The following is a 10,448-nucleotide window of genomic DNA, read 5'->3' on the forward strand; positions in this document are numbered from 1 at the left end:
TTAGAGAAATGCAAATCAAAACTACAGTGAGGTATCATCTCACACCAGTCAGGATAGCCATCATCAAAAAATCTACAAACAATAAATGCTGTAGAGGGTGTGGAGAAAAGGGAACCCTCTTGCACTGTTGGTGGGAATGTGAATTGATACAGCCACTGTGAAGAAAAGTATGAAGGTTCCTTAAAAAATTAAAAATAAAACTACCCTATGACCCAGCAGTTCTACTACTGGGCATATACCCTGAGAAAACCACAATGCAAAAAGGCACATATAACCCAATGTTCATTGTAGCACTATTTGTAAATAGCCAGCTCATGGAAACAACCTACATGTCCATGGACAGATGAATGGATAAAGAAGATGTGGTACATATATACTATGGAATATTACTCAGCCATAAAAAGGAACAAAACTGGGTCATTTGTAGAGATGTGGATGGACCTATAGTCTGTCATACGGAGTGAAGTAAGTCAGAGAAAAACAAATATCGTATATTAATGCATGCATGTGGAATCATAGATGAACCTATTTCCAGGGCAGGAGTAGAGACAAGATGTAGAGAACAGACATGTGGACATGGTGGGGGGGAAGGGGAGGATGGAATGAATTGCGAAATTAGGTTTGACATAAATACACTACCATGTGTAAAATAGCTAGCTAATGGGAACCTGCTATATAGCTCACGGAGCTCGGCTCCTTGCTCTGTGATGATGTAGATGGATGGGATGGGGGGGTGGGAGGTCCAAGAGGGAGGGGATGTATGTATGCATATAGCTGATTCATTTCATTGTATAGCAGAAACTAACAATATTGTAAAGCAATTATATTCCAATTTAAAAAAGGAAAAGAAAAAAAGGCCCCACATCTGCTACTGGTAGCAGAACTTTTGCAAACACTTGTTTCCATGTATGGAAGAGATGCATGTCTTCAGTGTGGGAATGTTTAAATTGTTATAGGTAGACATCCCCACATTTCTTTTTAATTCTAAAAGGCCAGAACAGAGTATTTAAATGTTTAAATTTAGTTCACTTTAGTAAATATACATATTGAGAACGTAAGTGAAAAGTTTCAAGGCTTTATTCCAATTCTAGGCATTAAGAAAATAAAGTTTTATTTTTGTGTGCTATATTTAGTGTTATCTAGCATTTTTATTAGTTATGAGAGGTTTAATGCCTACATTAGATCAGCTAATACTCCTACATGTTCATACATTTAAAGGCATTTGAAAGATGGTTATGATTATATCTTCAGGCTAGCTCTGTAGGAAATTAAGTATATATGTATATAGATTACTCAGCCATAAAAAGGAACAAAACTGGGTCATTTGTAGAGATGTGGATGGACCTATAGTCTGTCATACGGAGTGAAGTAAGTCAGAGAAAAACAAATATCGTATATTAATGCATGCATGTGGAATCATAGATGAACCTATTTCCAGGGCAGGAGTAGAGACAAGATGTAGAGAACAGACATGTGGACATGGTGGGGGGGAAGGGGAGGATGGAATGAATTGCGAAATTAGGTTTGACATAAATACACTACCATGTGTAAAATAGCTAGCTAATGGGAACCTGCTATATAGCTCACGGAGCTCGGCTCCTTGCTCTGTGATGATGTAGATGGATGGGATGGGGGGGTGGGAGGTCCAAGAGGGAGGGGATGTATGTATGCATATAGCTGATTCATTTCATTGTATAGCAGAAACTAACAATATTGTAAAGCAATTATATTCCAATTTAAAAAAGGAAAAGAAAAAAAGGCCCCACATCTGCTACTGGTAGCAGAACTTTTGCAAACACTTGTTTCCATGTATGGAAGAGATGCATGTCTTCAGTGTGGGAATGTTTAAATTGTTATAGGTAGACATCCCCACATTTCTTTTTAATTCTAAAAGGCCAGAACAGAGTATTTAAATGTTTAAATTTAGTTCACTTTAGTAAATATACATATTGAGAACGTAAGTGAAAAGTTTCAAGGCTTTATTCCAATTCTAGGCATTAAGAAAATAAAGTTTTATTTTTGTGTGCTATATTTAGTGTTATCTAGCATTTTTATTAGTTATGAGAGGTTTAATGCCTACATTAGATCAGCTAATACTCCTACATGTTCATACATTTAAAGGCATTTGAAAGATGGTTATGATTATATCTTCAGGCTAGCTCTGTAGGAAATTAAGTATATATGTATATAGATGTACTTTTTTTTTTTCCTCTCTAAAGGAAAGAAGGCATCGGTGGATTTTACAAAGGAATTGCCCCCAATTTGATTAGAGTGACTCCAGCCTGCTGTATTACCTTTGTGGTATATGAAAATGTCTCACATTTTTTACTTGGCCTTAGAGAAAAGAAAAAGTAAACTAAAAGAAGATAATTACACTACATCTGCCCAAGGCAGCCATGTGCTACTTTGTATTTGAGACATGAAACTCAGAAGAATACTGCACAGCAACATGGCTCATAATTGAACTCGGTCTGTAATCATTAGAAGTCACAGAACTGCTAAGCCTTCACAATGTTTTTCTGCTTTTGCTTTCCCCATACATATGGGACTTGGCTTCCTCTACCTGAAATGGTTGCCAGCAACACAACAGTAAAACTGACACCAAATGGAGAGTTTCACAGATTTTCTCCATTTCATTGTCCAAGTAGAAGCTGAGTTGCAGCATTTGCTGAATGGATTTGAAGACTGCTCCTTTTTCTGAACTCGTTTGTCTGTATTGGCTTTAAAATCAACCTCTGTGCAATAGCAAAAAAACGGCTTCTTAAAAGATGTCATTGCTGTTTCAAGAGTTTGCTGGGAAAGATGTTGCCCAAATCCTGACCATTTTTGAAACGGGAAAGTTCGGAGAAAAAAATCCACTGTAAATGTGCTTTTGTTTTAATTCATTTGGAATGCAGTTATGTACTTCTCTTAATTTGAGAAGTACCTGACATCTGTTGTCATTTCATCACTAATTTTTTTTCCCAGAAGCTCTTTCATAATTTAAAATGTAATCCTGGATCACATTATTATTTTTCGGCATAGGTACTTAGTGTCTTTTTATAAAATCTGAACTAGGATCCAGCTGTGTCAGCCCTTACGTAGCATATTTGTCTATAAATCACTTATTGGTGTTGCTAATAGATCACCTTATATAGATACTAGAATGACTGGGGTACGTTTGTTGACTAACTCTGTGGAAAGGAGAAGCTTTAACTTGCTACTTCAGATTTCAGATCTGAAATAAGATCCCAAAGAAGATCCAGATCCCAAATAAGTGACCAATCTACATTGGTTGCTCAAATTCAGGTTTAAATACAAATTACACTAAAGGCCATTATTAATTTTACTTTTGAGTTACGGTAATTTTTCTATAAATATAAAGGCCTGCCCCAAAAGGGTGCCAGAATTATACTAACATTTTTATTTACATAAACATCTATGTTTTTTGCAGCACCATCTATTTGTTATAAATAAAATACTGTGGCTCTCAAAGCCATATTTAAATGGTTCTTTGAAAAGAGGTCTATTTTTTATATTTTGAAAATGGCTTTGTTTGTTTTAAAAATAAAGATAAGTACTTAATTGTATTTACTGTATCTCATGCAGAGGAATGCATTATAAATTAAATGTGATGTATTTTCCTCCTTCTGAATAATACTATTAATTATTCATATGAAATCCTGATAGTAGTCCCTGTATGGAAAGACAAGTTACAGTTGATATTTTGAGTTTTAGAGGTAGTGCCATTATTTGAATGCCTCCTGTGTACCCCTAAATTACTAAGCCATAATTCCTGTGCTCTGAGAGCATACAGGCTTGCGGGATGAATAAGCATTAAATAACTGCAGTTCTAGATTAAGAACATGCAAGAAGATTTCTACAAGCCCTGCAAGAGTTCTGAAAAGAGAATTGATTCCACTCGATCAACAGTTACAGCACTCCTTCCTGCACTGTACCATGTATGTTACCAAGCATTGAGAATATAGCAGTAAATGAGCTACAAAACATTCCTGCCCTCAGGGAATTTTCATTTTAGTGTGAGTGACAAAACATAAATATGCATAATGTAGTTTCAAATATTAAATGCTAGAAGTAAAACTAAGGAGTTGGGAATAGTGTTGCTATGCTAGGTAGGACAGTTGGGGTCAGGAAAGGTCTCTGAGGAGGTAGTATTTGAAACATTTTGACGTAAGTGAGGAAGCAAGCCACTATGAGATGTTGACAAAATCAGTCAACCTAAGAAATGGAAACTGTTATTCGAGCCAAATTTGGATATTACAACCCAGGAAGAGCATCTCAGAAAGCTCTGAGAAGTGAAGTGAAGGCACAGTTATAGAAGTTTGTTGAGACAGAAGGCTATACATTTAGATGACGTGTTATTGACAGTTTACACAATCCAAGTCTAAGCATCATCGTGGCCCTTTACAAGATCAAGAAGGAATACTATCTTTCTTTTAAGGAGTTGTCTTTTTGATGCTAGGAGAGTGTTGCTCTTTATGGTTGAGCAGGTATTTCTGCCAATGGGGAAGGTTTACCCGATGCATAATGCATACAAGATCAAGAAGGACTATTATCCTTTTTTGGAGTTGTCTTTTTGATGCTAGGAGAGTGTTGCTCTTTATGGTTGAGCAGGTATTTCTGCCAATGGGGAAGGTTTACCCGATGCATAATGCAGATACACAATGCATAGTAGTGGGGAGAGAGGTCACCAAAGGGCAGAGAAAAGTTTAAATTTTTCTTGTCTTGCCATAAAATATGAACTTTAACGATCAATGGGGAAAATTGTGACATAATCTTTCAGTAGAAAGTGTTAGGTGATCAAATATTTGGTCCCTCAAAACCAGGGTGGCTGCTTGCCTGTCCCTTGATGCCTAGTCTTAATGGCCCGATTCTCTTCTTTCAGGGGAGTTGTACTAGCAGGATGTTTGGCAAGGACTGACATTCAATTCTAAGTTGTCCAGTAAGACTTAAGCCAATTTTCCTCATGTGTGTGGGGTATGTCCATTATTTTATATAGAACTACAGATGTGATCTATAGTTTCAAGTCATTTAGACATTATCTTAGTATGAGTAGGTGACACAGCATGAAAGGCAGGAAAGTATCAACTTATAAGTTCCACAAACTAAATTGGTAGTAGTAGCAATATCATTAGCAAAGATTTAAGCTAAAATCCTCCTGAACAAAATCATTTTCCTAGTATTTCCCCTAAACTGGGAAGAGGATTGTTCAGAGCAGAAATCTGACACTTCATGGGTCATAAGATGAGTAAACAAATATGGCTAAATGGTCATGCCATTTGGAAAACTGATAGTAACCAGAGTACTCACATTACAGATTGACAGGGGCTGTTTCCACGGTAGCCATAGGTGACCTTGAGCCCAAGGGAAACCAGTTTTTTATCTTCTTAACCAACCTGGGGAGAGCCAAGGTCATAAACTTGTTCAGTAAATCCATTGGTTCCTGTTAGGAGCTACCCAATATTCAACATCTAATAAAGGAGTATTATGGCCAGGTTCAGAACATGCACCATTAATTGGCCAGGTAAGAGGGTATCACTTAGTGATATTGGTGGCAATGTTAGCTTGCATGGTGCTAGAGTTTCGTTTGAAATAAAATTTCTAAGGACCATCCAATTAGAGCTTTGGAGAGGAGAAATCCACCAAGGCAACCTGGGAGTACTGGTAATTGGCCACAAACCCAGCAATTGGATTGATTTTTGAAACTTGCATGTGATTGAGCCCAAGAAATACATTTGGTTCATTAGCAAAAGTGTGAGCAATTGTCAAAGTAATCAGTATACAGACCTGCTCTGGCATCTTGGGTCAGCTGTCTACTTCTGATGTAATATTCTCATCCTGGTCTGGTAGTGCTGGTCTTAGTCTAAGTCAGGTGTCAGAAATTAGAGTTGCAGTTCATTCAGTTGTAGAGGTCTGATAAGGTCCCTTCCGAAGTGGCCAAAAAGAGTCCTTTATCTGATGTCTTTTCCAGTATGCGTAACCTGGTTGCAGGTCATGATGCATCTTGATCTTCCAAAGTTGGATTTCTGTGATAAACTTCAGAAACAGTGTCTTTTTAATGACTAAACTTAACAAGGAGTTATCTGGGAAGTGAGTGTTCACCAGTAAATACAGACATCAATTAACAAAACTAGAATTCTGTATTCACTGAAACAATCTTTTTCTCTCTAAAAGTACCCTCATTTCTACCAAATATAGCCAAATTAAGACTTATTTGTTTGCAAAATAAGTCTGGGTAATTGACCACATAGACTTCTAAATTGGCTGTGCTGGAACTTTTCATAAAGAAAGATTGAACTTTAAAAACCTCAGGGCTAGGAAACCCATACCAAAGGTATGTCATAGATTCAACCTGTGATATCTGTAGATTTGGGTGATGGATTTAGGCGAATTCCTCTCTTCTCGAGGTCCCCAAAATACTGTGAGGTTTCTGTACCTTTTAGGAGGTGGCCTTCCTTATATGCCTGATAAAGCTGCTGGGAACCTACGAGTTTCCAAATTCTGGAGGCATCTGGTAGACAGAAAAGATAAGGTTTCAGTTCTACTTACAGAGATATATTTTAAAGGTTTCCTTATATCTGGAAAACAGATTAAAACCCAGTAATATTTCAGACAAAATACAAAAATTATAACCATAGTCTGTTCACCCACTCCTATGTGACTAGTCCTTGATCTTAATCTTCTGGTACCAGTTACATGAAGCCATCCAGTTTATTAGAATTCTAATTTCTTACCTAGTTCATCAGTATGATGTGAAAATTATCAGAAATCTGTTCATGTCAAAAAGTGCTTTCTGTGGATCTTCTTGAAGATGAAGCATTTTGCAAAAAGTACAATGATAACTGCCTATAAATGTCAAAAGACTTAAAAAGTCAAGGTTAAAGACCTGATTATAATGCAATTGGAAAACCTGGTTACTGCTGTGACACAACAATTTAAGATAATTACTAAAATTAAGACTGATATAATTTTTACCAGGACTTACCTGAATTTGAGGAGTTCCATATAATTTCTAGAATATGTATGTTGGTAACATTTACCCATAGGATACAATCTAAGAAGTTTTTAAAAAGTTTTATCACCACTTATTTGACAATGCTTCCCATGTAATTTAACATACCAAATAAGCCTAATTAGTTTAATATTCCTCTCTCTGAGATGGAGAGAAAACAAATATTTTGAGGTATTCTAGGGACCCTTTGGAAAACTTCAAAATTAGCTAGAGGTCAAATGAGCTTCATTTAGGATTTTATCTTTGGGAAGTTTGTCAAAAATATCAAGAAGTTTTACAACACTTGGTCAAATAGAATCACAGGTCACTGTGAAACAATACCCATTCACTTAACTAAAGTGACAATAAAAGATCTCACTGGCAAATACAGATCACTTAAACACAAACAAACTCACAATCTATTATCAAAAACAGTTCGATATTTTAAGAAAACTTTGTCCTTTTAGAGAACCAAATTCAGGTTTTGTACCACTTTACTTTTAAAATTCACTTTCTTAATTAAGTTCAATCTTATCTAAGCCAATCCTGATCATGTACAAAACTCTCAGTGTTCCCTTTCCACAAACATTTGACAACTTTATGTATCCATTTAGAAACAACCAGCTCTAGGACAAAATGACCTTTAACAAAATACATTTTCATTCCTTTTTGCTGAAAACACACATCCTACTTTCCTTACATACTGAAATGTTTCCCTAATAATTCTTAACCTTAGAATCTTAATCTCTAGCAAAAACCAAGAAGCAAGTAATTATAAACTGTCATACCAGCATTTCCTGATTGACAATTATGAACGTATTTTATAACCTCTAGAAACATATACCTTCTTGTAGAATTTCTTTCCTCAATGTGATACTAGACATGTATCTAATAAACATCTTCAGTTTCTCATAAGACAAAAGTAGGTAAACTTAGGCCTGCCCAGCAATTAATGTTCTAGTATTTTATCCTACTTGTAATGACCCAGATAGTGAAGAAATTCTCGTAGTTTAACTTAGTTTTGTTTCAGGTTACCAAAATCTGGAGATATTATCCTTAAAGTAGACATTCCCAAAACAGTTATTCCTAAAGAGTTTACCTAAAGCTCTTATCTCATTTACCTCTATTTTATTTACTTAAAAGTTTTCATACCATTATTTTTCTTGCTGACAAACTTTAACAGTAATAAGGTCTTATTTGATTTCTAGTAAACCTAGGTACAGTAAAAGTATTATATTTAATATTGATGACTCAGGAAAGGGGCAGGGCACAACCTTTAAAAGAATGACATAGCCCAAGGACGCATCATAAACTGGTTAGAAACAACTAGGTCCAAGATGGCAGACAAGTCGACTTGAGCCTCAGTATACGCTCATTGTAGCACATCAGCACGCTAAATGACACATCCGCAGGTGCCATGACAGTTCCAAGGCCAACCATAAAAGGTCAAAAAAGTGGGCAGTGGCCCAATTCCTGGAAGTCCCCACCCCTTCCCCAAAATAGCTGGACTACTCCTCCCATTCATTAGCCTATGAAATTACCCACCCCTGTAAAAACTGACAGCCCTATACCCTGGGGCCTCTCACCTTCCAAGAATGCCCACACTGTTTGTGGAGTGTGTTTCTCCCATGGCCTCTTGCCTTCTGAGATGGCCCACACTGTGTCTATGGAGTGTGTATCTCTCTGAATAAACCTTTCACTTTACCATGGCTTGCTCTTGAATTCTTTCCTGCGTGAAGCCAAGAACCCACACTTGGTGGCCATTCCAGGGACTCGCCTGAGACCAGGGACATGACCATCCTTTCGTGCCCCACTCTTTCCTGCAACATCTTTTCTAAAGACGTGTCCATATTAATCAAACCAACAAGCTTAGGCTAACTTTAATACCAGATATTAATTCAATACTGAATATTTTCCACATCACATGAACCTGAAGTTCATTCTGGCCAGTTTCTTTTATATTTCCAAGTATTTTTGTAAACACTTAATTTCCTTTAAGCCAATTAAGTAGAGCTCTTTTACAAATTAATTTTGGCAATACCACACATCTACAACACACATGTAGTTACGTACAAACACACAAACACACACAGAGCCCTCATAGTTCTCATTCCAAAATTTCAGTCATGAATCAGGTACAACAATATAAAATCGATCAGTTACAAAAGAGGTTGGATTCCCATTGGGTTTCCGGCAGATGGAACAAATAAAGGTCACCTGTCTATGGCTAAACACTTTTTACTAATATTTATGGAAAAGACACGTAAGATTTCTATTTGTCCTTGATAAGTTCCAAATTACCTACCCCCTTTCCTGGAATTTGCATTTTAAATACATAGCAGAGATAATCGTTCCTAGAAAAGACAGGTAAAACATTTGCATCTCAAAGGCATAGGAGGAGAAAGGCAAATTCCTTCTAGGATAACTTTGTTCCCATAAGGCCAGAAAACAATTTCCCTCAATACTTACAAGCCTCTTACGATAAATAGGGGAGGTTTGGGGAGTGGTAAAAGGATTGGTAGGCTTTGGATTATTTCTGGATCCACACGTCTGGTCCTGTAAAGACTAGACTTGTAAAACAAGGACAGTTTTTTTTCCCTCAAAGGATTGGGTGGCCACCTCAATGATATCAAAGGACTGACACACCCATTCATCTATGTTAGAATGTTATACTTTCCCTCATTTAGCTTAGGGGAGAAGTGCCCCTCCCCCAAAAAACAATTCCTATCAGGCTCCAATTCCTATCAGGCTCCACCAGTCAGACTGGTGGCCTCCCATTTTGGGAATCCACTTACAATTTTGAGGATCCTCCCTGGGTTTAACTATGACCCTCAGTTTGGCCTTTGATATGAAGAGGCTTGCCTACAGCCTCATGTGGTCCCATTTCTAAAGGTAACCATTTAATAGTGTCTTCAGAGTGGAAAGGCAATTCAGAAGATTACTAGAATGAGTACTCAAAGAAGGATAGAGGGAAACAGTAGTTAAAGTTTTAGGTACCTTTTATATCATTACTTTCATTAGCCTTCTACAACAAATCTTTCAATGAGGCTATTTTGGAATTTTGAAGCCTTTTGGGGCATCTACATACCAATTAAAATAGGTACAATAGCTTAAGATAGAGCTCTCTAAAATTTTTAACAACTTGGATGTTTCTCCAAAGGATCCATGGAGCTAGCCCTACAAATATTTTCCCCTGCTAATCTAATTTTAGAAAAATATTACCACTGTTGTTTCCGGTAAACGTTGCAGGCACAGATCCAGAAGACTGCCGGCTTTAACTTGACACTCAAAATCATTTTGGAGTGTCAAAAGGACCCCAATTTGGCCATTTCAGGGCCCGATTTCCTTTAGTGCCCAACTGAGTACTTGCAAGCATACGTAAACCCAGCTGGTATTCCCACAGGTGGCTGTTTGCACGGGCACAATCTCCCAGTATTAATTTCGTAGCCTAATTCAG

The 10,448-nt window shown here is 37.0% G+C and overlaps 1 protein-coding gene across 1 annotated transcript in view; it reads left to right on the top strand.

Moving 5' to 3' along the window:
* SLC25A32 (solute carrier family 25 member 32) overlaps positions 1–3,546 on the top strand; it is a 50,585-nt gene extending 47,039 nt beyond the window's left edge. The window contains exon 7 of the mRNA XM_007119042.4: positions 2,220–3,546. Coding sequence (XP_007119104.1) covers positions 2,220–2,355 — 136 coding nt within the window. The 3' untranslated portion in view covers positions 2,356–3,546. The remainder of the gene's footprint in view (positions 1–2,219) is intronic.
* Positions 3,547–10,448: the final 6,902 nt, after the last annotated feature.

This window comes from Physeter macrocephalus, chromosome 15, assembly GCF_002837175.3.
Source record: "Physeter macrocephalus isolate SW-GA chromosome 15, ASM283717v5, whole genome shotgun sequence".
In the NCBI taxonomy this organism is placed as follows: domain Eukaryota; kingdom Metazoa; phylum Chordata; class Mammalia; order Artiodactyla; family Physeteridae; genus Physeter; species Physeter macrocephalus.